General features: G+C 32.6%; 2 protein-coding genes across 4 annotated transcripts; one reads left to right on the forward strand and one right to left on the reverse strand.

The window, feature by feature from the left end:
- The first annotated feature begins 13 nt into the window (after positions 1-13).
- LOC130899260 (phosphoglycerate kinase-like) lies at positions 14-27,398 on the forward strand. 2 transcript variants are annotated; one of them, XM_057809048.1, is made up of 10 exons: positions 14-355; positions 697-870; positions 1,319-1,522; positions 1,578-1,693; positions 1,747-1,975; positions 4,916-5,054; positions 24,736-24,870; positions 25,935-26,056; positions 26,118-26,218; positions 27,089-27,398. In XM_057809048.1, exons 2-10 carry the CDS (start codon positions 740-742, stop codon positions 27,226-27,228), a joined length of 1,317 nt encoding a protein of 438 aa, XP_057665031.1. In that variant the 5' UTR covers positions 14-355; positions 697-739; the 3' UTR covers positions 27,229-27,398. The 2 variants fall into 2 exon arrangements, with proteins under 2 accessions (XP_057665031.1, XP_057665032.1); XM_057809049.1 differs by lacking the exon at positions 14-355 and adding an exon at positions 440-506.
- LOC130899259 (uncharacterized) lies at positions 5,172-23,609 on the reverse strand. 2 transcript variants are annotated; one of them, XM_057809046.1, is made up of 18 exons: positions 23,389-23,609; positions 20,720-20,928; positions 20,344-20,654; positions 18,962-19,216; positions 16,270-16,562; positions 15,553-15,754; positions 14,172-14,310; positions 13,302-13,599; positions 12,725-12,968; positions 12,061-12,201; positions 11,474-11,651; positions 10,498-10,664; positions 9,336-10,268; positions 8,238-8,412; positions 7,274-7,440; positions 6,679-6,756; positions 6,195-6,520; positions 5,172-6,135 (listed from the first exon to the last, which is right to left on the reverse strand). In XM_057809046.1, exons 1-18 carry the CDS (start codon positions 23,425-23,427, stop codon positions 5,206-5,208), a joined length of 5,085 nt encoding a protein of 1,694 aa, XP_057665029.1. In that variant the 5' UTR covers positions 23,428-23,609; the 3' UTR covers positions 5,172-5,205. The 2 variants fall into 2 exon arrangements, with proteins under 2 accessions (XP_057665029.1, XP_057665030.1); XM_057809047.1 differs by lacking the exon at positions 12,061-12,201 and having other exon boundaries at positions 23,389-23,533.
- Positions 27,399-27,776: the final 378 nt, after the last annotated feature.

The raw sequence follows: 27,776 nt of genomic DNA on the forward strand, positions 1-27,776 counted from the left end.
TTGTCCGCTGATAGGATTCCATTTTGTTTTTCTATATTTACGGAGTGAACATGAATAAAATTTATGATATTATGAATATCTCTGTTTAGCATTGAAGTCTCAAATCTAATTTGAATATATATATTAACACAAAAATGGCTTTTTAAGTAGTTGTTTCACATTTTTGACTATTTATTTTTTTCTTGGATATGTTTTGAGAGACTTTATTTATTTAATTTCAGTTATTCGTGAACTCTAGATTCCCTTGTATAAATAAATGTTTTTTATTCAAAACTAGCATCTCATTTTTTAAATCAGCCCCTCTCGTTTTAATTTATTCCACCTCGTATAGTGTCAAAACGTCAACACCTAACCGGTAAGTTATTTATTTTTCCAATTTTTTAATCAAATAAACTTTCATTTCAAATATTTCATATATTTTTTAAATTTGGTGAACATTAATAGCGATAAAAATATTTGGAATAAATTATCTATCCATATGTTGAATCTTTTCAACTAATATAATGGTAACTAGAAACGTTTAATTATAAATTTATCTATATATTATTAAATTGATGCTGGCAAACGACCTTTTATCAATAAGAAAACGATTGATATCTTTTAGTTCACAAAGAAATGACCTCAGTTAAGTACAGTTCAAAGCTCATGTTAAAATAATTTTGAAAATTTTGCAAAAAGAGCATTAACGAATTACAGGTGTCTTTTTTATCGGCCGAATTTTCACGCAACTGTCCTCCAGATGACATTGACAATTATTAAGAATATTTTGAAGCCAGGGGTGGTAAAGAGCGCACTTTCTTCGAAAAAAATGGCTTTGAATAAACTTTCTATTGATGCACTAGACCTTGCAAACAAAAGGGTATTAATGAGGTAAGTGAATATGTATTAAATTTTACTCATTTTAGACATTGACAATTAATAGTTTTTATGCTTATAGGTTAAGTTACTCAATTTTTTTTTCGCTACCCAAGTTGATTTATTAATTTTTTATTTACAAATATAAAATACAAAATATTTTTACTTGTTGATTATTTATTATATTATGAGCTAAAAATGAAAAAAAAACTTTGTTGATTATTATTTTAATTATTTTATAGTTATGTAGCTACAGGCATATTTAATTTTTTAAATAAAAAAAGAAATAATCTATCTTCCATTCCATTTTTAATCGTATATATTATTAATTTTCATACATTTTCTAAGTGGTTTAAAATTATCTTAATAGAAATATAATTTCTTTTATAAAGTTTAAAAAAAATTGTAAATATCATGTGATCTTATATAATCCAGGATCCTAACTGTTTAAAAATATTTTTAGAGTGGATTTTAATGTTCCATTGAAAGAAGGTGTTATTACCAACAATCAAAGAATAGTAGCAGCTTTGGATACTATTAAATATGCTCTGGATAAAAACGCAAAGAGTATTGTACTTATGTCCCATTTGGGACGACCGGACGGTACCCCAAATCCAAAATACACTATGAAACCAGTAGCAGGTGAATTAGAAAAATTATTGAGCAGGTAAACGATTAATTTCAATAAACTAGTGCTCTACTTTTGAATTAAAACGTTTTAGACCCATTCAGTTCCTTCCTGATTGCGTAGGTCCTGAAATCGAAAAGGAATGCGCCGATCCCAAACCAGGGACTGTTATTTTGTTAGAGAATCTTCGATATCACATCGAAGAAGAAGGTTTTTATCTTAACATTCAATATTTCAGGAAACTTAACAGTTTATTGTCGCAGGTAAAGGTGTCGATGGTAGTGGTAACAAGGTTAAAGCTGATCCAGCTAAAGTTAAAGAATTCCGTACAAGCTTGAGGAAATTGGGGGATCTTTATGTTAATGATGCATTTGGTACAGCTCATCGTGCACATTCCTCCATGATGGGTGAGGGCTTCGACAAAAGGGCTTCAGGGTTTTTACTCAAGAAGGAACTCCAATATTTTGCTAAAGCTTTGGACAACCCAGAAAGGTAAAATAATTTTTTTTAACAATATTGTACTTCCTCTGATGGTATTTGTATCAAATGGAAAAGTGAAGTAATTAAAAAAATTACTGGGTATCAGATGTGGTAAATGTAATGGACAGGTTGTGAATTCAGGTCCCAGACTGATTGTAGAAATAAATTAGTGAAATATGAGTATGAATGTTGTTGCTGTTGTATTTCTCACAATGTTTTTCATTCCAAATACACTAGGTGCTAAATAAGGTGGTGGATGGTGCAGTAGTTCAGTTAATTTGTCGCTCATATATGATGAAAATTGCTTGAAATGTTGCCAGATATATTCCAGGCGAAGTCCAAGTCTTGTATTAGAGCAATTTTTCATTTTATTGAAATTGAACGTTTGAACTACTCAGGAGAAAGCCTCCAATAGCTGGAATATTGTTTATGAAGTAAAAATATTGATTTAAAAATGTACAAATAGTGATTAAAGAATCTTAACGTAGTTCAAGACTTTTCAAAGGAGTAAAAATTGATGATGCGAAGGTTAAACAATGTAAATGTTGTTGTTTTAGTATTTTTCTCAGAATTTTTTGTTCAGAAAAACACTAGGTATTAAATATGTGAATTGTGGTGGATGATTCAGTAATTTGATGTCATATACAAAGGAAACTGCTTCAAATGCTACTGGATATGAGGACAGTATAATATAAGATATATATATATATATATATAATATAAGATACTTCTAGTACCGTATTTGTAATTTATTGAAGCTTTTTTTTGTTGTGGTGTCATAAGGGACAAAAAATTTTGTAATTTTGAAAATTTTCATTGGTTTGCTTAGAGTAACATTTGAACTACTCGTTTTATTAATGTTTGTAGTAGAAGTATTTCAAAAATGATACAAAAGTTGTAAGAGATACTTTGATTGAGTTTTTGTTTATTTGTATCAGTATATTAGTGAGGTGATAATAAAAAATTCGAAATATTGATCAATTTAATAGTGTAAATGTTATTGGTTTTGAATTTTTTCCAAATTTTTTTTATTAAATGGCAATAGGTACCATAAGGGTGGATTAAAGTAGATGGAACAGTGGTACAATTTATTTGGTGTCATGTATAATGGAAACATCTTGAAATGTTGCTGGATATTATCACAGGATTATATAAAAGGGTGTCAATAACTTATCAGGCATATTTTGGAGCAACTTTCTATTCTAGTATAATTAAGGAAAATAAAAATTCTGTAGTTTCTAATTTATTTATCGTATTGTATTTGGAGTGACATTTGAACTACTCATTTTGCATATATATTTGTCACATTTCCGTAGAGGAGTTTTTCCCTGTCGAATGGATGAAATAAAGCAATATGATTAGTGAAGCCTCAATGGGGCTACAGACTCGACTGTAAACTGTGAATTAGTGAAGTAAAAATTGAAATATAAAAATGAATGTCGCTGTTTCTGTATTTTTCTCAAAATTTTTGAATCAAATAATAGTAGCCACCATAAAAGTGGATTGTGGTAGAAAGGAGCAGTAGCTCAATTGATTTGGTGTAATTTATAATTAAAATAGCTTGAATTGTTGCCATATATAATCACAGGATTATATAAAAAGGTGTAGATAATTTGTGAGATATATTTTGAAGCAACTTTCCATTTTAGCGAAATGAAGGAAAATACAAATTCTTCAATTTCACAAATATTTATCGAGTTGTATTTGGAGTGACATTTGAACTACTTATTTTACATCTATATTTATCACAGTTTCGTAGAGGGAAGGCATTCAGTGGCGAATGGATGAGATAAAGCAATAATGTCTCAATGGGGCTCCAGACTCGTCTGTAAACTGTAAATTAGAGAAATAAAAGTCAAATTATAAAGATGAATGTTGCTGCTTCTGTATTTTTGTTATATTCTTTGTTTGGAAAATCACTAGGGGAATTGAGGCGCAGTAATTGAGTTAATTCGTTACTTATATATAACGAAAACGGCATGAAAAGTCACTAGATATGTAGTGTTAGAACGAATTTTCATTTTAGTGAAATAATGAGGAAGGAATTTCTGTATTTTCAAAAATTTCTATTGGTTCATGTTTGCAGTAACATTTAAACTACTCATTTTGGACATGTTTTCCACTATTCCACAGTTCTAGGCTCCAAAGTAGCGGATTGTGGTGAATAAAGCGGTAAAAAAGTGATAGGAAGGACCTTAATGGTGCTCAAGACTGTTTGTATGAGTGAATAGGTGAGATAAATGCTAAAAACTCAAAGCTATCATCAATTTAATGATACAAATCTAGCTAGCTTTGTATTTTTCTCAAAACTTTTGCGTGAAAAAGCACTGGGTACTAAATAAGTGAATTATGGTGGATAGTACAGTGATTTGGTGTTATATATATAAAGGACACTGCTGGATATGATCACATTTAGACCTATAACTTCATTTTGAACTCTTATGGGGAACGGAACGTCATCTAGATATACTTTCTGAGCCATTTCTAGATCTAGAGCTACTCCTAGATCTAGTTTTAGACCTAGAATCGGTCTTAGAACGTTATTTTGATCAATTTTTAGGCTTTAAACATGATTTTAACATTGAATCTTAAAATTACTAGATGTTCTATTAGATCTAGATGTACCTCTAGGCTTCTACGGTGATATTAAGGTACAGTCAGACCTATAACTTCATTTTGAACTCTTATGGAGACCGGAACGTCATCCAGTTATACTTTCTGAGCCATTTCTAGATCTAGAGCTACTCCTAGATCTAGTTTTAGACCTAGAATCGGTCTTAGAACGTTATTTTGATCAATTTTTAGGCTTTGATCATGGTTTAACATTAAATTTTGAAATGACTAGATATTGTATTGGATCTATCTTGTACTATCTATTTGAAAAGTTACTAGGGGATAAATCTGTAATATATAGTGGACGTAGCGGTTGATAGTTGATGTTTTTGATTACAGACCGTTTTTGGCGATATTGGGCGGCGCCAAAGTGGCAGATAAGATCCAATTAATCGAAAATTTATTGGATAAAGTGAACGAAATGATCATCGGGGGCGGTATGGCGTACACTTTTCTAAAAGAGAGCAAAGGAATGAAGGTAGGAACCATAATTGAATATACGGGGTCCGTTATATAGAGGGCGAGGTTTTACTACTACTGTTAATCGAAATGCGGCGCGTTCGAGGGGGCGATTGCTCCATATCGATAATACCAATTGATCGACGAATGTTTTTATTTATTTATTTTTCTCAAAAACAATTATATTCCATATTGAAAGCGGCGAACATCAGGAGATAGACGATAGCGTAAAAGGAGTTTAATAAAAAAACGTTATTTTCATCGACGGAATGTTTCGTTAATAAAAATCGATTCGCCGATATAATATCGGATGTGTTGGTGAATTTTTGCAGATACTTCGGTCGCCTTATCAATTTCGACAAATCGATTTCCCTGAAAATGACAACTTTGGGTTTGTCGTTTCGATTTTCGTTCCGACGAATAATCGATTTATCGTTATAAAAACCTTCCGATAAAATTTCCTCTTCTTTTTCGTCGTAAAATACTTTTATTTTCGGCGTCGATTGCGCCGTCGCCAGCGATACATCCGACGTCGATTCGGTTAATTCAATCGAATTATCGATATTAATCGATTCGTTGTTTCGATTCGTATCGGTACTGACGTCGATCGTTTCTCTTTTATCGCAAATAACGACGATGTTATTCGATTTATTCGGGTTATCGCCTCGATCTAATTCGGTAATTTCCGGTTGATTTTTAATCGAGAACGATACTCGCTTCGGTTTGGCGCATTTGCAAACGTCGCCGGAGTGTTTTTTGAGGCAGCTCGGTTTTTCGGTTAATTCTTTGACGTCGTCGCCGAGGGTGGCGCGGTGATCCATCGAAATGAAATGGACGGTCGTCGGTACGCTGCTGGCGTAACATAACTCGGTCGTTTTGTGGATTTCGATGGCGGTGTCGGTGTGTATGTCGGTGAGGGAGTCTAAAAATTTCAATATGTTGTAATAGGAGGCGCTTTTTACTAATTCATTCGACGATTTCGTTATTTTTTTCGATCGTTTCACCGCGTCCAAAAACGGCGGTAGAAATTCTTGACTCGGTATTTTTTGTTCGATCGAAGAATATTCTCGAAATATCGGTATCGTTGAATTTTCCTTAGTCTGAAATACAAAAACAATAATAAATAATTAAACACTCTGTATATTTATAATTAACTCACCGTTACTTGAATTTCGTCTAATTGACTGTAAATATCTTCGACCCGACTTATTATTTTATTAACTTGCGCTTCTAAATTATCGTTTTTGTCGTATGTTTCGTCGATTTTATCATCATCGGAATCCATAAATTCTTTTTTAGATACTGTTGTCTTCGAAATTTTTTTCTTCCCCGGTAATATTTTTCGTATCGATGATTTTACATCGATTTTCGTTGTCGATTGTTCACAATCGATACTCGTAGACATAAAATGATCCGATTTTATCTTATAATCATCTAAATTCAAACCTGCATTTTTTTTTTCTTTGTTTTTATCGATCGCCTTTTCTGAAAATGATAAAAATGTATATATATATATATATATATATATATATATATATATATATATATATATATATATACATATATATATATATATATATATATATATATATATATATATATATATATATATATATATATATATATATATATATACAACTCACCTTGGGTGATGCAGTCTCCAATTTCCCCCGTTTCCTTAATTTCGTTCACGCAATTATCTTCTTTTGCTGCTTTTTCACCTGGAAAATTTTTTTACTATTAGAAATTGTAATTAAAAAATCGAATTTCAAACAAAACAATTCTCCTACCGACATTAAATTACATTTTATCCCTTAAAATAATCTACAAATGAAACTAAATAGTACAACGACTGTCGGGTGTCGGGGCATATAGTTCAAGGTGGAATGATTTTTATTTTCTTTTGAAATTTATAAAAAATTTATCCATTTTCCAACTGTATTTGATTATTCTGCAATTTTATCGAATAAAAATAAGAATTATTAAAATATATTTGATATGAGTTTGAAAAACCATTTAAAATATATAATACAACAACTGTCGAAAGGTATACTTCGAAGAGTAATGATTTTTTACAGTAAATTGTAAAAAAATCTTAAAAATCAAGGAAATATCGTTTGTATGTTATAAAATGCAACGCCTGTCGTAACCTACAGTCCGAGGAGAAATGATTTTTTTCCGGAGACAAATGAAAACTTTTTGTAACTATACTCGGCTACAATAAAAAACGATACTCACCGGCGGCAAAACCCGTTTCCACTAATATAGAAGAAAAATCTGTATTCGAATTTTTATTTTTAATTTTCTTTCCGATTACCGAAATTTGAGATTTACTAATCGTCGTCGATTCGACGGTATTTTTTTGAAAAACTTCGTCCATAGATAAAAGTGTTTCCGAAGACGAACTAAAACAAAATTATCCAATTTTAATTAATTAACTCCACCACTGGCGATTACCCAAACAAAATAATTACGTAACGATCATTTCACGCATCATTATTCGTTCCCGCCAACGAAACGGTCCAATCGCGCATCATAATTCGTTCCTGCCAACACAACTGTCGATTCACGCCTGCGTTATGGGACCTTGTCATCTGTTTGCCATCACTCAGATAAGTGTGCTTCGATGGTTCGGTTATAGTCCAGTTAGAAAGAGTGTAAAATTGTGTTTTTCGCAGATGTGGTTGAAATGATCGGAAAGTGCGTACTAAATTGCGGGTAAAGAAGAAAAGTGAGTGAAAAAAATTCAAGAACTACCCCGAATTACGATTCGTGGGTTCTATTTTGAAAATATCAAAAAACGTTTCAAATTAATAATATGAATTCCATATAAAATGAACATTCAACGTCAAAATTGTATTTTCAAAAAATAATTTTGAAAATAACCCGTTTAAATTAAAATATCGCGTAAATCAGTTTATTAGAAGGGATGGAAAAAAATTTTTATAATGCAAAGTCAATTTTTTTATTCTTAAATTTTCGTTCTCTCTTACTATGAACCGTCCTGATTTTGTAAAAAATCGTATTTTGGGGGTAGTTTTTAATTTATTGCCTCGTCCACAGTTTTTGACTCATTTTCCTATTATTTCCATTTAATTTCAGGCATATTTAAAAAAAAACGATTTTTGAGTCTTTCTGACTGGACTATTATATGTATAGCGTTCGCCAACGATTCTATTGACGCAAAATGGAATTTACTTACTGTATTTTGTCGACCTTATTTATAGCGGAATATTTCTGTTTGAACTTTGTAGTATCACTCGTATAATTGTCCTTGTGACCGTCCTTGTATAATATATTCTCTAATTTCGCTATTAAATCTGTCGATATAACGTTCAGTTCGGTTTCTAAGACGTCATTCGATATTTGGTTAGTTTCTAAAAGAGAAATTCCGCCTCATAATAAATCACACGTAAAAAACGTTGCCAGACTTTGAAAATAGTATTGAAGATTAAGAAAAAGCAAAATAATGGTTTTATTAAATTTTGTTATGGTGACGTAACGTTATCATAATAAACAACGTTGCCAGACTTTAAAAATAGTATTGAATATTAAGAAAAAGCAAAATAGTCATTTTATTAAATTTTGTTATGGTGACGTAACAGTATCATAATAAACAACGTTGCCAGACTTTAAAAATAGTATTGAGGATTAAGAAAAAGCTAAATAGTGTTTTTATTAAATTTTGTTATGGTGACGTGACGTTGTCATAATAAACAACGTTGCCAGACTTTAAAAATAATATTGAAGATTAAGAAAAAGCAAAATAGTCATTTTATTAAATTTTGTTATGGTGACGTAACAGTATCATAATAAACAACGTTGCCAGACTTTAAAAATAGTATTAAGGATTAAGAAAAAGCTAAATAGTGTTTTTATTAAATTTTGTTATGGTGACGTGACGTTATCATAATAAACAACGTTGCCAGACTTTAAAAATAGTATTGAGGATTAAGAAAAAGCTAAATAGTGTTTTTATTAAATTTTGTTATGGTGACGTGACGTTGTCATAATAAACAACGTTGCCAGACTTTAAAAATAATATTGAAGATTAAGAAAAAGCAAAATAGTCATTTTATTAAATTTTGTTATGGTGACGTAACAGTATCATAATAAACAACGTTGCCAGACTTTAAAAATAGTATTAAGGATTAAGAAAAAGCTAAATAGTGTTTTTATTAAATTTTGTTATGGTGACGTGACGTTATCATAATAAACAACGTTGCCAGACTTTAAAAATAATATTGCAGATTAAGAAAAAGCAAAATATTTATCTTACGTTTTGAACACAGTAACTTACCATTTTCCAACTGGGATAGATACTGATATGAAGTTGTTTCTACCGATTTACATATCGATAGTTTTTGTAATAGCGATTTTTCCGATTCTTGAGAACAATCAATGGGTTTAGGTCTCGTTGGTTTTTCGGAAACTTTACGATCACGTGTCGATTTTAATTTATCACGTGTTAAATAATTACATTTTTTGGAACTTCCCTCTCGCTCGTTTGAATCGATATCTTTACCGGTAAAATCGATAATTTTTTCATTAACAGAAGAATCGATTCGTACTTCCTTGTCAGCAGAATCGATTATTGGCGTTTCCTTGTCAATAGAATCGATTATTGGTGGTCTAAGAGCGGAATCGATACATTCTGTCTTCACATCGATTAATGTTTTTTTGACAGGAGAATCGATACAAGTTTTCTTGACAGAAGCATTATTTGTTTTTTTGTTAGGAGAATCGATGGATTTTTTATTTGTTGGAGAATCGATACACGTTTTCTGGACTGAAGAATCGATTAGTTTCTTCTTGATATGAGAATCGATTAATTTTTTTTTTACAGGAGAATCTATTAATGTTTCATTGTTATAAGAATCGATTGTTTTATCGACAGGAGAATCGTTTAATGTTGTTTTGACGGTAGAATCGATACACGTAGGTGAATCGATAGACATTGTTTCTCCTCGGAACGAATCGATTGGAGAAATTTCATGAACGGGTGGTAATTTATCTTTACATTGATTTTTCATTAAATCTAAAACGTTATTTATTTCTTTTTCCATAATGTCGAATGCTTCGGCGCTGGCAGTTTTGTATGGAGACGATAATACGTCCACCATTTTAGTTTCTATCACGCCGATTGCTTTTTGAATGTTGCTTTGGATGTGATCATTTTTTTGTTTGAGACCTTTGAGATGGAACAACATTTGTTTGTGTTTTGTGGGAAAATCTACGAAGAAAAATTGAATTATATTACAGATTATTGGAAAAAAGATCGTGAAAATTTTTTAACTAAAAGAAATGACGTCATAAATTAAGTCGAAATGTTGATTAGCTAGAATAACGAGAGCCGGACCTGTCTTGTACGGCAACACTGTTCGCAGAAACGTCATTTAACCCAACCATTGTCTATACATTCCAAGAAAACGAAGTTTTTGAAATAAAATTTTTTGTCTTACCGCATTTTTCTGATTTATTTTGAATTTTCGTCGGTTGGAATTTATTTTTTTGAAACAAAACGTTATTACATTTTTTCATTACTTCCCGATTTCCGTCCAATATTTCCGATCGGTTTTTAAATGCATCCATTTGTTGTTTTCCTAAATTGTTTCCACTTTTGTGTAACCTAAATATAATTTTACGTGATCAAAATTATATATATATATATATATATATATATATATATATATATATATATATATATATATACGAGGTGTATGAGAAAAGTAAACGGTATAGTCAATAGCAATATTTTCAACCAAATTAATTATTTAATTTTTTTTTGGTTTTCTAATAATGATTCTCTTCAGCAGAAAATGCGTACATTTGATAAAAAATTCCCCCATAACTCGCGCTCATAAACCGATAGACGTTGACAGATCGCTCGCAGTATTACCGCTGTCATTACTTTTCCCAAACACCTCGTACTATGAAATAATAGGATAGTACTAGAATTTCGGTAAAATTCATGAGTGAAAAATTGACAACACTGGATACGGAGAATAAGTATTTTATGAATAGCCCTCGTATTTTTCTTTCGATGGAATAGTGATTGTTTTGCAAAAAATATTTTTTCCTAGTGAAAACAAACTTCAAATATTGATCGTCCTAATAATTTTAATCACTTGGCAACGCTGTAATTTCTTCTACCAATAAAAAAGAGAGCAGATTGAGAGAAAGAAAAATAATCGGTATCGACAAAAAAATCAATTTGACAAAATGCGTTGATGCCAAGCTTAAGTCTTTTTTCCGAAATTATAGGAAATAAAATAATTAACAACGAATTTAGTAATATATGCGTTGTTGCCAAGCTTAAGTCTTTTTCCGGAATTATAGGAAACGAATAGTTAACATCGAATTTTTGTGATATATGCGTTGTTGCCAAGTTTAAGTCTTTTTCCGGAATTATAGGAAAGTGTTTTTATATCTACTTACGTTTTTAACTGAAAATCCCCTTTAGACTGTACATTGTTAAATCGATTTACGAACATATTTATTTTGGTTTTTCCCTCGATTCCAGTGGTTTGTTTAACCATGGCTTTTTCCAAATTTTTATTCGTTTTTCTGTAAGCGTCTTGTGCGTCTTTAGGATCCTCCAAAAATAATTTGAAACCTTGAAAAAAGTTAGTTTTTTGTTCCTGATAATGCTTATAAACAGAAAGTTTATCATTTTGGTAAGGTAAGTTAAACTAATTGAATATACGAGGGCGGTCGAATATTAAACAAGAAACGTTGATAATTGACACGAATTATCTCTTGTCAATGAATGTCATGAACTTACAAAAGTTTGACAGATATACGAGGTGCAGTAGTTCGATATGAAAAAAAAATTGTTAAAAAAGACATTATGATATACGAGGTGTAACCGTGATATTTGACGCAAAGAAGAGATTCTTAAAAACTGCATTATAATATACGAGGTGCAGTCGTGAAAAAATCGGTATTATACGGGGAGCAGTAATTATATTCGATACTTTCCGATTCTAATGTATTAGAAGGATTATGTTGTAGTTTTGACTTACGTTTACTTTCAATCGAAGTATTCAAACTTTTCGAGGAATCGATTTTTTCCGATTTCGTATATTGCGTATTATGTTTATTCCCAATTAGTGACTTTGGAATCGCGTGTTCGATTACCGGTTTCGGGGAATCCAATTTCTTAACTTGAAATCAAACATTTTAAATAAACTCGAATATTTTAGTCGAATTAAAACAAAAAAAAAAAAGAATCGTTGTTTTTACGTTTTGTGTTTTCGTCTTTCATATACACGTTCGAAAATTTGTATAATATCCGTACGAGGGTTGTTACATAAGTTTGGGATAGACAAATAAAAACAAATATTTGTAATCCAATATTTCCCGTTCCGAATGAGGTATCTTCAAAACACAACAATTTCTTCTGATGTAAAAAAACGTCGATTTTTGATCTGCGGGAATAATAAAAAGAAATCATCTGGTGCCAAATAAGGACTGTACGGTGGACGACACATTCTGAAATTTTATATATTCATATCGGATCGGTGTTGCCATATCTCAAAACTTCCGTAGCATCCCTCGTATTTGATCGTATTAGTTATGAATTTTTTTGTTTGCAACCCTCTTTGAAAATATTAGTTTGTTATAACTGCTGGAATTGATTTTTTCGTTTTAAACTATCAATTCGTTCACGTTCAAGTTTTTTTTTACCTGTTTTTTTAACATTGGCGGGATTCACCCATTTGGCCCGATTTACTTTAACTTCTTTCAGTGGTAACGGAGTTAAGGGTACGATAGAATTTTTGATATTATTAGAATTCGTATCTATGTCAGAGGCATTATCTTTATCGTAGAATAATCGGACCGGCATCACTACTAGACTTTGAAAATTTCCGTTTCGTTCGAAATCGGGATCGAACATATAAGGAGCCAATGTTTTCATAATTCTTTTTCTCTAAAATAAATTATTCGACCATTACTAATTATTATAGTTACTACTACCCCTCGACGAGCTTCAAATGTGATTATTATTTTTCAAATGAACGATCCGTTATGTTACAAACTCGTCAACTGACATAGACCGCGAAGCCGGACCTGTTTCTCAATAAGTTATCGAAGCGGATTAGTCAGCAATTTTTTACGGCGTTCTAGAAATCTCCAGAAATCGAAAGATCTAGAATGTGAATTTAATATATAAAGCGGAGAGTTTAGAAGTGGAGAAATCGAAATTAAGTTAATAACTATGTCAATAAAATATGAATATGAAGATGTTACGTTTATAATTTACCTTGGCAATAACGCTGGTCGTCTTGTCTACGGGCGGAACCTTCGACGTCATTTTTCGTTTTTCGTTTGTCGATTTAATCGGAATTTGCTTTTTCGATTTGTTTTTCGAATGAATGCAAAACGCGCAACTTGAATCACGACATTCGATTGTCGGTTGTATGAGGTGATTCCAAATGCCCGTATTTTTTTCGTACATAATTTTATAAAGATAAGAATCGTGTATTTCTTTTGAATTTCGATCCTGACAAACGTTCAAATGATCCTTCCTAGGATATTCCGAATGTAATGGCAACAAATCCCTAAAAAATTACGCTTGGTATGATGTACAACGTTCGTACACAAAAAATAAGAATTTCTTAGAAAAAGTTGTTACGAATACCCAATTTTGGGTACCGCATCCGTTGAAATATGAAAAATACCGAAAGGAATAGTACTAAAAATATGTTGCGAAGAATTTCTTTTGAAATTCTTCTATTTTTTGTCATCTCCTTTTTTGTAACATAATCTGATAATAAAAATTGATGAAACTTGAATAACATCACGTGGAATGACTTATTTGACGAACCGTTTTACCGTACAGCCATAGTTGGACGCCATCTATCGAAAATAAACTAATAAACTGAATTTTGGATCGAATATTTTTGTTTTTTGGTGGAATTTCATGGATTTTCAGTCATTTTTATTTGTTACGAAACAGTCCTACCGGACACTTTGTATTAGGCACTTTCCGATTCAAACATAAGGGAAAACATTGTATATAAATTTTAGTCAAATTTGATCAATAATTTTTGGTGGAATGGCATGGATTTTAAGTGGTTCCTACTAACCGTACGAAATTCAGTAAGGTTGTAGAGTTTTTCAAAAAATTTACCTGTTGGTTAGATCATCCAATATATCCAAATAAGCTAATTTTTTCCTTGAAACTTGAACGTGAGTTCGAGGGTGTCTTCCGCTGCAATAATTCTGTACGACCGGATTGTTATTGGTAACTTTCACCGAGCATCCACAACCTACAATACACAACACACAATACATCAAGTTTCTTGCTCGCACGTGTATTTTTGGCTAAAAACAATAATGCCTCAGCCTCCATATACGCCAGGCGTGGCTTTGTGTGATTTTTTTCTATTTTCGAATGTCAACACATCCAATAAGTCATCTCACTAAGGAAAAGACATTTTTTTGTTCGCGACGAATAACCAACGTGTGAACAGGTCATTATCTACATAGTTGCGCGTATTAAGTCCCATCCACACGCTTGTCAAACAGTGGAAAACAACAATCAGCGAACGTGTGCTTTTGGATGGGTGTTTGTCGTTGTTGATGTTCGCGACGAATCACCAACGTGTGAACAGGGCATTATCTACATAGATGCGCGTATTAAGCCCTATCCACACGCTTGTCAAACAGTAGCAAACAACAAACAGCGAACGTTTCCTTTTGAATGGGTGTTTGTTGTTGTTGATGTTCTCGACGAATAACCAACGTGTGAATAGGGCATTATCCACATAGATGCGCGTATTAAGTCCCATCCACACGCTTGTCAAACAGTAGCAAACAACAAACAGCGAACGTGTGCTTTTGGATGGGTGTTTGTCGTTGTTGATGTTCGCGACGAATAACCAACGTGTGAACAGGGCATTATCTACATAGATGCGCGTATTAAGCCCTATCCACACGCTTGTCAAACAGTAGCAAACAACAAACGTGTGCTTTTGGATGGGTGTTTGTCGTTGTTGATGTTCGCGACGAATAACCAACGTGTGAACAGGGCATTATCCACATAGATGCGCGTATTAAGTCCCATCCACACGCTTGTCAAACAGTGGCAAACAACAAACAACGAACGTGTACTTTTGGATGGGTGTTTGTCGTTGTTGATGTTCGTGACGAATAACCAACGTGTGAATAGGGCATTATATCGATTTATTGGATAAGTTTTACATTTTATCATTTAAATTGTGTAATCAATATAATGTTTAATCGATTATAATCGATATTTTCATACAATTATAATCGAATTCGAATTTATTTGGCGAGAAGCTTTAATCACGAAAAAGCTCGTGGAACAAATAGATTTCAAATCAATTCCTGCAAGTTGAAAGCTTTCTAATTAATTCCACTTTCAACAAGTTCAAAATTTTGAATTGATAATTACAAATTTCAAATTTCCCGTGAAAATACACGACAAAAGTTGCTAAAAACTTTACAGATACAGCACAGTGTAAAAAATTTTTCTAAAAATATTCTACCTGTTGTAGACGTAGGTTTTTGTTCTTGATTAATCGCGGCTCGTTTCTTTGTTTTCGACTTAACGTTTTTGATTTTTTCTTTCCTATCTTTCTTTTTCACTTTTTGAACTTTCGACATTTTAAACAATTTTTTACCGTTAAACCATAAACTATCCGAATATTTGAACCGCGAATCTCCATTAGCGCCGTCTTCTTCTTTTATCTAATTTGTAAAAATAATCACATCATTTTGACAATAAATAATTATACGGGGGTGGTTCAGATATAAACCAGAATTTTTGAATTAACGCGCTAAAGTCGTAAAAATTCGCATCCCAAAAAACCGACGCCTGCAGATGGAACAGTCTTTGCCTTTTTTAGAACCGGTTTTACATTTTCAGTCCATTCCTTTGATTGTTCTTTCTAGAATCGTCCCTTTATTTATATGATGCTGGTCCTTGCAGGTCGTACGACTGCTACCCAATATACAGAGTAGTATCTAGATCAGATTTCATATTGGTTGGGGCAAAGCCTTCCAAATAACAATATTGTATCACATAAGCAATTTTTTTGGATTGGAAAACATTGGAACACCCTCCTTAGAGTCCCGATTTGGACCTACGCGGACAATCGAATAGATTTTTACGAAAAAGGCATCCGAAAATTTGAAAACTTGATTATAAAATTTTTTATAGAAAAATTTTGGTTTATATTTGAACCACCCTCGTAAGTACCTACATTTTTTTTGGTCAATCTTTTCGTTTGTTGCGATAAACACGTCGGCGTATCGGTCAAAATTGGAATATTTATTTGCGTAATCGGACTGTCGATCTTTCCGGTTTTGTTTTTTTCTTGTTTTCGCATCAACTTTTGGAACGTGGTGAAACTATCGTTGGCCTCAATTTGCCACAATAATCTTCTATGGATATTCGTAACGCCCGGTCGATGGTACACTTCGGGAATTTCTATAGAGCATTTAGGTTTATCCACGGAACCATTTAGTTCGCTATGAGGCGATTTGTCTTCTTGATCTTTCAAAATAAATTGAATTATTTATCAAATCTATCGAATAATCTATGTCTGTATTACATAACTAATACACAAGAAAAATTCGAGTGGAAATAGCAGATAAAGGCATTCACACACTTTATTTTGAAGTTTAAATAATAAATAAAGGCATTCACACACTATTTTTGAGTGGAAATCGTAAAATAAGGCATTTACACGCTTTTTTTCAAAGTAAAAACAGTAAATAAAGGAAACCGCACAATTTATTTTTAAATGAAACTTATAAATTAAGGTAATCGCACACTATTTATGAGTAAAAATAGTAATCGAAGGCAGGCACACCCTTTTTTTGAGTGGAAATCGTAAATAAACGCATCCGCACACTTTGTTTTTAAAGAAAAATAATAAACAGAGTGTGTGAAAGCTTTTATTTATTATTTTTACTTAAAAATAAAGTGTGCGGATGCGTTTATTTACGATTTCCACTCAAAAAAAGGGTGTGCCTGCCTTCGTTTACTATTTTTACTCAAAAATAGTGTGCGATTGCCTTACTTTATTTACTACTGTTTTTAATTAAAAATAAATTGTATGAATGCCTTTATTTACTATCTTTTCTTCGAAAAAAAAAAGTGTGTAAATGATTTTTTTTTACGATCAACACTCAAAAAGAGTGAGTGAATGCATTTATTTGAGTGTATATCGTAAAAAAAGCGTTTACACAAATTTTTTTCGAAGAAAAGATAGTAAATAAAGGCATTCATACAATTTATTTTAAAGTAAAAATGGTGAACGGAGACATGCATACACTTTTCTGAGTAGAAATATTAAATAAACGCATCCCAACACTTTTTTTTAATAAAAATAGTAAATAAAGGCAATCGCACACTTTATTTTTACGTAAAAATAGTAAATAAATGAATCCTACACTTTGCTTTTTAGTGAAAATAGTAACTAAAGTCACTCACAAACTTTTTTTTCATAAAAATAGTAAATAAAGGCAATCGCACACTTTATTTTTACGTAAAAATAGTAAACAAATGAATTCCACACTTTGCTTTTTAGTGAAAATAGTAAATAAAGGTATTCACAAACTTTTTTATAAAAATAGTAAATAAAGACAATCGCACACTTTATTTTTACATAAAAATAGTAAATAAATGAATCCCACACTTTGCTTTTTAGTGAAAATTGTAAATAAAGGTATTCACAAATTATTTTTTTTTATAAAAATACTAAATAAAGGCGATCGCCCACTTTATTTTTACATAAAAATAGTACATAAATGAATCCCACAATTTGCATTTTAGTAAACATAGTAAATAAAGTCACTCACAAACTTTTTTTTTATAAAAATAGTAAATAAATGAATTCCACACTTTGCTTTTTAGTGAAAATTGTAAATAAAGGTATTCACAAACTTTTTTATAAAAATAGTAAATAAAGACAATCGCACACTTTATTTTTACATAAAAATAGTAAATAAATGAATCCCACACTTTGCTTTTTAGTGAAAATTGTAAATAAAGGTATTCACAAATTATTTTTTTTTATAAAAATACTAAATAAAGGCGATCGCCCACTTTATTTTTACATAAAAATAGTACATAAATGAATCCCACAATTTGCATTTTAGTAAACATAGTAAATAAAGTCACTCACAAACTTTTTTTTTATAAAAATAGTAAATAAATGAATTCCACACTTTGCTTTTTAGTGAAAATTGTAAATAAAGGTATTCACAAACTTTTTTTTTTATAAAAATACTAAATAAAGGCGATCGCACACTTTATTTTTACATAAAAATAGTACATAAATGAATCCCACAATTTGCATTTTAGTAAACATAGTAAATAAAGTCACTCACAAACTTTTTTTTTATAAAAATAGTAAATAAATGAATTCCACACTTTGCTTTTTAGTGAAAATTGTAAATAAAGGTATTCACAAACTTTTTTTTTTATAAAAATACTAAATAAAGGCGATCGCACACTTTATTTTTACATAAAAATAGTAAATAAATGAATCCCACAATTTGCATTTTAGTAAACATAGTAAATGAAGTCACTCACAAACTTTTTTTTTATAAAAATAGTAAACAAATGAATTCCACACTTTGCTTTTTAGTGAAAATTGTAAATAAAGGTATTCACAAACTTTTTTTTTTATAAAAATACTAAATAAAGGCGATCGCACACTTTATTTTTACATAAAAATAGTAAATAAATTGCCCTCAAAAGGTTTACATAAATACGGGGGTTGTTCGCTTTGCAGATATGAAAAATTATTTTTTCGAAACTGCTAGAAAATTCATAAAATAACGTCATGGAAAATGTATTAAATAATAAAAATACTAAACAATTTTATGTATAGAAACAAAAATTTTCATATCTAACGGTGATTAATATCCAAATCAGTGACTCACCTTTCATTTTTATCGTTTTATATTTTTTTTTCAATTCAAACTGATTATCGCCCATAGATAAATCACCTAAAACGTCTATTTGTTCCGTGACGTTTTCTATTAAAGTTTGTAAACTATGAAAATCCGTTTTTTCCACATACAATTTAAGTGAATCTCGCAGATTATCCAACAATTTCCGTCGTTTTTCATTTCTGTTGGTTCTCTTTCTAGCTACAATTTTTTTAACGGAATCCTCGTTGCGTTGAGTCGAATTACCTAAATTAGTACATCGTTATTAAAATTACCAGCCATTAGTCGCTAAATACCGAATCTGGATAATGTGATGCGTTTAAATCGACTTAACCCTTATGTTTATGGTGTCCCATTGTTTTCACTTACAGAAATCATTCATGAATCTCGTCCTATTAAGATACGAGGGGAATCATCGTCTTTGAGACGGGTACACAGCCGCACAATCAAAAACTGCAATTACCAGAAGATCAGACATATTAAAAGGCAACGCCTCGTTCACAATTCGGTTCCAACGAAGAGAACCAGGAAATGCAGTTGTTCTTTCAAGAACAAATCGCAAAATTTATTGCAAACACTGTTACCGGGCTAAACAAAAAGTTACCGCAAATACGAGGGTTGTTGTATAACAATTCCTCTAGTAGTCGATTTGGGTGAGTCTCTATAGTTTCGTGATGTTGATGACCCTTTTTTGGATAATTCCTTGTAATTTGATAAATAATTGTAGATAAGGACTTTCGCTTTCGAGTAAGACTTTGGATTTTCTTCCTATCATCGATTTAGTCCACTCGCTTTTATCTAAAGTTATTTTACTTTTGGGGATGTGATGTTGCCAGTTAAATTTTTTTGTCTGAGTGGATTACTGGGTGCTTGTATCAGTCAAATTAACTGGAGGACATGTACCTTTACGTTGCATGAATGAATCCTTGAATCCTGCGTTGTACTATCCACTCTTGTAATTGATATAGATGAGCCTCAACATTTTTTGTTGCTGTTTGTTGTTTTTGATTAGTTCTTGATCAGTTCCTGTTTGTTTTATACTGCGCCTGAAGTATTCAGTATGTAAAGTAGCGGGTTTGGTACGATACCTTGTGGCACCCCTTCTACTTTAGTAACAAAGTTCAAAATTTTCCCCATTTTTGTTTGGAAGGTTCTAAATTTTTCATTCTCAATTGTCATTCAACTTTGGTTCGCTTAAGGGTTAATATCTTAGTTCAACTTTGTAATGGTACAATATAATACGGGGGAAGTACAGAAAGAATGACTAATTTTCAAAAAACAATAAACCGGGAGTTGTAACGATCTTAGATTGTTAAATTTGATGAGTTACACACTAAGAGTGTTTCTTAAAAGGGTCGAAACGGGGGACTTACCATCTCCCACAACGGTAATAAACTTCGGTAAAAGCGGTTTAGTTTTTTCTTTCAATAAATTCGGTTCTCCAATTTCAATAACTCGTTCTTTGGAGCACGCTTCATCTGACGATATAAAACTTTCTATAAGGTAAGCCGAAGCAGTACCGGAACGCGTTTCTTCTTGTTCTTCATCTTCAATTTCTTCGATTTTCATCGATTTTTCAGTGTCTTCGTGTATGCTTTCGAGTAGATTTTCCGTCATGCCATCGTCGACGTTTTGAAAAGTATCATTCGATTTGTGTAAATCGGATTCTCTATATCGAGACGAACTAAAAAAAAAAAATTATTTTTGTGTGAAACTAATGTCCTTAAAAAACGATTTTTCGCTACGTACATTTGTTCGTGACTAAAATCCGAAACGCATTCTCTGACTTTAGTGCAAATACTATCGATACCTTTGAAACTTTCAATCAACATCTCGCTTATATTATTGTTAATTTCCGCCAACTTATTATCGACATTTTTCCGATAATTTATATAAGAATTGACGGATTTCGAAGTGGTAATTGTCGGTAATTTTTCGTATTTAACATCAGATCTCATCTAGAACGAAAAACCTTGTTAATAATAAACGAAATAACATTGTCGCTGTTAAATTTTTCATCCCTAACTCGCCCTTCGGCGAAAAATAATCGAACGCTACCAGATCGGGGCTATATGGTGGCCGGAAAGCGAAGCGGCGTGAACCGGAGCAAAAACACACCTCGGTTGATTTTGCAATAATTTTTATCGATAATTGGTCGTGATTATCTCTGGGAGACTTTCCACTTGTCATCTATCAGGTTCGCGGTCTAGTGCTAGTACTAGGCTATCCGCTCTATCACGAGATATTCTATGTACTGTACGCGTTTGGCTGTTAGTTAGGTCAGTATTTCTGATATACAGTTGAACAATATGTCGGTTTTTCTACGTTACGTTGTCCATCCGCCCAACCAATATAAAAGTTGAATTAGATTCTACTCTGGGTGAGACTGATCCTTCGTGGGTTCAACGAGACCGTACGACCGTCGCAGTGGTCGACCGAATGAGGTGATTACTCAAAACATGATGAAGACAATCCACTGAATGATCGTCGACTTGAAGTGCACGAGCTAGCAGACGTAGTAGGCCTTTTTGTTCGGAACTAGGTTGTAGTAGTACGGAGGAGAATCCATCTCCTTGCTTGATACTTTTTTGACTCGTTTGAAGCGTTTCCGGATGATTGCTTTGAGTTGTGGTGATATTCCCGGTTCTTCGAGGTTTCTCTTTATCTTCTGGTTTGTAATAAAAATCGTACGATGCTTCCAATGGGCTTCGAAGATATATCGCAAGGTGAACTGATGGATTTGCGTCTTCCGGGTTCGGGGTGAGCCCGAAAAGTCTCTATAGCTAGAGCATTTGGTTATTGGGTTATAACGGCTTCTTTTTAATCGTCAGGAATCTACTCATTTGCCCGTATGGTGCATTTTTTGTTCTTAAATATACGATCGTGAGCGAAAAAATCGACTTGAGTCGCACGTTCGTGGTCAAAAATCTTTTTCTGATTTCAGCATCTCAAAGGTATTAGTCTTAGCTTCATAATGAGTGGTCTATGTTGTTATTGAGTTATTTTTTTGGTAAATAGAAAAGAGAAAAATGAAATTTGAACAATTAAAAAAGGAGTTTTTATGAAAACTAATTCGGCTTTTGCTTCCATTAAAATCATCGCCCAAACCATCCGGGAACTTTCTCCAAAAGCCGCGTTTTCTTTTTTGCAACACTGCGAGAGTTTTCCACCAGGTCTTTAGTAGACTCGTCCTCTTCTATCTTTCGTGTGAAAAGAGAACGGAGCCCAATTGATCGTCAGTCCAACCAACGTGTTCTCTGGCAAATCAGAAACGAGATACTCGATGGGTTGGGGTTAATTTGAGGCCAGTAGCTAGTCTATCCAATCAACGTGTTCTCTTGCAAATCGGAGACGAGATATTCAGTGGGTTGGGGTTAATTTGGGGCCGGTAGATAGTCTATCCAATCAACGTGTTCTCTTGCAAATCGGAGACGAGATATTCAGTGGGTTGAGGTTAATTTGGGGCCAGTAGCTGGTTTTTTTGGCTCAAGGTTAGCTGCATTAAATCTTTTTTTGACTGTCCAACCATTCTTCTAGTTTCTCTGAGTTCTTGTTAGACTTACCAGTTTCTTGGTAACGACGGAAGACTTTGGATATAGCAGATTGATTCATATTCAGACCATTGATCCCTTCCGACTCTGGCCGCTTGAGGAACTTTATCACTTGTTGTATCGATTGAAGTTTGATGGTTAATTTATAGTAGAGGGGCTGGTAGATTACTTTTTGTAAGGGTCTGTCGGTTAGCCCTAATTAGTACTAAATAAACTGTGAGAGCAAGAACAAAATTTTATGTCATTTTGAAGCAATACTATCAGCTTTAAGATTTTACTGAGAAAAATAAAAATTTTTTGTTCACGAGTGTGTTTATGGCTTCAGCTACCTTTAACCTAGTTTAAGGGGCGTTTTTTTGTGTGTTGTAGTCCTCTAATGCGAATCATGAATAAATTCCTGAAATTTAAATTTTTGAAATGTCCAAAATAGATATAGATTTGTCAGAAATATTTTGAAACGTCTCTCAGGTAGGTGTTACAAAAATTAACGAAAAAGGTTTTTTCTTTTGAATATTGGAAAAATATGATAAAAGTTCGAAGACAAAAACCCTTAGATCGAAAGTTAAATCACGATATTTATGAAATTGAATTTCAGTATCAAGAAATTTTTTTAAATTATTTATAATAGCAAATAAAAATTTCGAAAATTTCGTATTGTTTAGACACCGTCAACTACCGAGCGGTACACACTTTTTGGGGGGGGGGGGTATTTTTGGCGCGCAATTCAAATATAACGTTTAACACAAAATAAGTACTAAACACCATGGAAAACCGTACCGATAATTTTAGATTGAAGTATCTGTCATCGATAGAAAATGTAATACGAATTGATTTATCATAATTTTAAAATGTAAAAACCGCACTCACTTTATCAGATGCCGCTGGTATTCGATTCATAATGATCATTTGATCAAATTACAAAACCATTTTAATAATCGTTCGGACACCGTCTTCACTTTATTGAAATTATTTTACTCTTGATTTTGGACTTGACGAGATGTTTGATTTACATGAGAGAAGAAAAAAAAACACTTTTGACAATTATTTTCAATGCAATGACAGGATTCTAACGATCCATTAAATTCTTTCAAAGAGGACTAGATATATATATATATATATATATATATATATATATATATATATATATATATATATATATATATATATATATATATTGCTTAATTTTTTACAATTACGTAATAATCGATTTTGAAAATTGTCCGAAAGTGAAATCCCGCTTAGAAATACTAATAGTCCAGTCAATTTATCCGTTTTTATCACTGAAATATAAATCAGAGATCAAACTCTTCAATGAAATACCCGAATTAGGGAAATATGGTTATTTTCGTAAAACAAATATATATATATTGCCATTAAAGAACTTGGAAATTGTGCCACCAGAGGCGCCCAAATCGATTCAGACGACGCGTTGTTTAGTATTTGTTTGGAAGCCATCAAAATTGAATTTGGTCTTCGATTTATGATGCGATATTTTTATTTGAAAGGCGTTAGGCTAATATAAAAGCTGAACTAGATGCTACCCTGTATATTGGGTAGCAGTCGTACGACCTGTAAGGACCAGCATCATAGTTGTCGACCGAATGAGGTGACGACTTAATAGGCATTTCAAAAATCGCATGTTAACTGAAAATTTGGACACGAAAAAGCTGTGTGCTCACAATAGACTAAATCAGCGTCGTGAAGATGTTTCCATCGAGTGTTTTATAACTGTGGAAGAAACGTGGGTCCATCACTTAACACCCGAAACCACAAAAACCATCAAAACAACGGATTTAATAGGAAGAACCGGTTCCAAAGAAGGCAAAGACCGTTCCAACTGCAGGCGTCGGTTTTTTGGAAGGCGCGTGGGATAATTTCCATCGATTATCTTAAAAAAAGAAAAACTTAATGGAAAAATTCGATTATCGTATATAAAGTATCACTTATTGGGTGAATTTTGAAAAAATTTGCTTTTTTAATTTTATATTTTCGATTAGGCTCTCTAAAATTTTTACCATAATTTCCACGCGTTTCTCGTGGTTACTTTTGTTGTAATTTCTATTCCTTAAAGCTGAGATATGTCCAACGGTCGTTCTTAGTTACCCACCCTGGTATCTGATAGATTGAATACTGATACTAGATATTCATCGTAAACAAATACCAAATTGTTCGAAAAAAAGAAGAATATGACACTTGACGTATATATCATTTCAGATTGGCGATTCTCTTTACGACAAAGAAGGTGCTAAAATCGTCAATAAACTATTGGAGAAAGCTAAAGCTAATAACGTCCAGATTCATCTACCTGTCGATTTCATACTTGCCGATGGATTTTCCGAAAGCGCCAAGGTAAGTAAACAAACACAAAAAAAAATTTCAAAACACAAGTTTACTATATACAGCTTGTTATTTTAGAGAATTACACCATAAGATACGTCAAATTTACCAAAAAATTGTTTTATTTAAACATTCTTATTAAACATTAAACAACTATCTCAATTTTTTGTGATAGTTACAAAAATTTATAGGAATATTATTGTTTGGACAATTTTTTAAAACTTATTATTTTACACTTTAAAAAAAAAACTGGTGAACTGACTAAAAAACTATTTTGGATGGGATGAGGAATTTTTTATAAACTGGAATTGGCCCTGATATAGGAGTTGAAGAAGAAAAAAACGGTTTGTTTCAGTTTGAGGATAAGTTTTCCTGTTTTTTTTTTAACTTTTTTTTGTTTATTTCTAAAAAGGAAGCGTGCAACACCTATGATTGAAGAGGTAGGGTTTTATCTAATGTCTAAAGGGGATTTATTTAAGAATTTAGGTTGTTCACGGGGAGGTCTTCGTATGCTGTTGCTAGCAGTTGAGGGGCAAATAGTGAAGTTTTTTCTTGGACTTTTTATTTTAGTAAAAGTTTCTTTGGCAGCGGAGTTGTTTAATTGGATGGTACGAATTACATATCGAGCTTGATGATCATATAGACAGATTGGAATAGGCGGTTATGTCAGTATTGACATAAACGATATTACTGGGGCTTAATCGATACTTGTAATGGCAGTACCTGCTTACATGTCAAGAGTTTTGTGGGTGGGTGAGGTACTGTAGACGTTTGCCCTTTATTCGATTTTTGATCAATCTACTAACCAACTGAGGGTGTGAGTGAAATTCACTTCTGGATAGTTAGTTTTTCTGTGGATCACGAGCCTCTCTCCTCATAGTATCAATTGGAACACGAGAATGAACTTTTGTGCATCGATTAAAGCAACCTTCGCCTTTCTAACTGAGAAACTGGTATTCCATTTAAAATCTAGATGACATGTGACAACGTTTGGTGTTGATGGGTTGATTAATTCTCAAATTTTTTACTAAGTTTGTCTATTAAAACCAAAAAAATGTATCTTTTGATATTTTCAGACGTGCTCTGCCACCCAAGAAGAAGGAATTCTCGATGGTTGGATGGGACTCGATATCGGTCCTAAAACCATCGAAAAATTCAAAGAACCCATAAGGCGCGCCAAAGTTATCGTTTGGAATGGGTAAGTTCCATAAAAAGAAAACATTTTTTTTCGCATTTTTTGATTTTTAACATCTTATTAGACCAGCCGGTGTATTCGAATGGGAAAAATTTGCTAACGGTACCAAAGCTATTATGGACGAAGTTGTAGCCGCTACTGGAAAAGGAGTAATTACCATCATTGGTAAAGTTGAATTCTTCTTCCTTTATTATCTGATAATAAGTCCTCGGGCAGATAAACGCGCTTTATTCGTAAAATTCGATATGAATTCAAAAAATTTTAGGTAACTACAACTTTCCCTTGAATGGTTTTTTCAAATTTGAAAACAGTTTCCACTCTTGTATATAGTTGAGCTATCGGCTTACCATTTTTAAATTTGATTGAACAGAACAACGAACGAAGCCGAGTCTAGAGTCAAACGGCCCAACGAACATTTTCATGATCTTTCTAGCGAACGTTCTGGTCGATGCTTGTTAAAAAAATCACTGGACAATGACAAAAGCTTTGCTCGGATTAAGCTCGTAGCAATTCACTTTCCTTTGCACACTCACATTCTTTTTTATTTTTTTAGCAAGAATACTCATCACAAAAGTCTATCAGCAGCAGTAATATACAGTAATTTTCATCATTAAGTGATTTTCCCTTTCCAAATAATCGATTACCACAATTATGCGTAAATGACATGATATCACACATATCTCACCAATTGATTGTAACGCTTTTACTCGTTTTCACTCGCTTCCATTAGTTTTTACTCGTTGGGAGCAGTTTTTACACTTTGGAACAGTTTTTCATCGCTTCGAACAGTTTTTATTAGTTTGGAGCAGTTTTTACTCTCTTCTAACAATTTTTATTTGTTTGGAGCAGATTTTACTCACTTGAGCAGTTTCCACTCGCTACTGCTAATTGCTCAATGGGCACGAAACCTCAACCCCCCTCCATCTCCAATTAGTTGAAAATTGAATGCGTTGATCACAATTAATCAGTCCGAGGACTTATTTTTCGATTGTGAAACGTATTTTCGCAGTCCAAATTGTACTTATACTCATTTAGGTGGAGGTGATACTGCAACTTGTGCTGCAAAGTGGAAAACTGAAGATAAAGTATCTCACGTGTCCACCGGGGGCGGCGCTAGTCTCGAATTGTTGGAGGGAAAAGTCCTGCCAGGTGTCGCCGCTCTATCTGATGCTTAAATTATAAATTTTCCCCCCTAGAATATTCTAGAACATATTTATATTGGTTATTACGATACGTGATTCAAAATTTAAAGTGAAATGTCGAATGTATTTTTATTTCTGTTTATTATGTGTTTAGCAAATAAATTATTTAAAATAGTTTAACGAGATTTTTTTGACATTAACAATTTGTTTTTTTTTCGTCTCCTTTTCTTCATCGTTTCAACATTAACACGCTTTTATTAGCATCACCTCTACTTTGGACTTACGTGCGCGCCCGCGCAGACGCTCTCGTTGACGTTACGTTCGAGTTCACGTTGTCTAGGCGTTCGAACGCTAACGCGACCGTTTGTGCTTATAATCAACTACTTGGTAATGTCGTGAACGCGAACGTGGGCGCCCCCTTAGTCTGATCAATTTATGTGTAACGCAAATGGGAGCGCGAGCACCAACGTGGGCGCCCTCGTAATCTGTTAATTTCATGTTTAAAGGTCAATTTATAATCTTTTATGATCGCGATTTATAAACACAAAACAACCCCTACGCTCGCGTTCCAACGCTTAGTC

The sequence above is a fragment of the Diorhabda carinulata genome, chromosome 11 (assembly GCF_026250575.1).
Source record: "Diorhabda carinulata isolate Delta chromosome 11, icDioCari1.1, whole genome shotgun sequence".
Lineage (NCBI taxonomy): Eukaryota > Metazoa > Arthropoda > Insecta > Coleoptera > Chrysomelidae > Diorhabda > Diorhabda carinulata.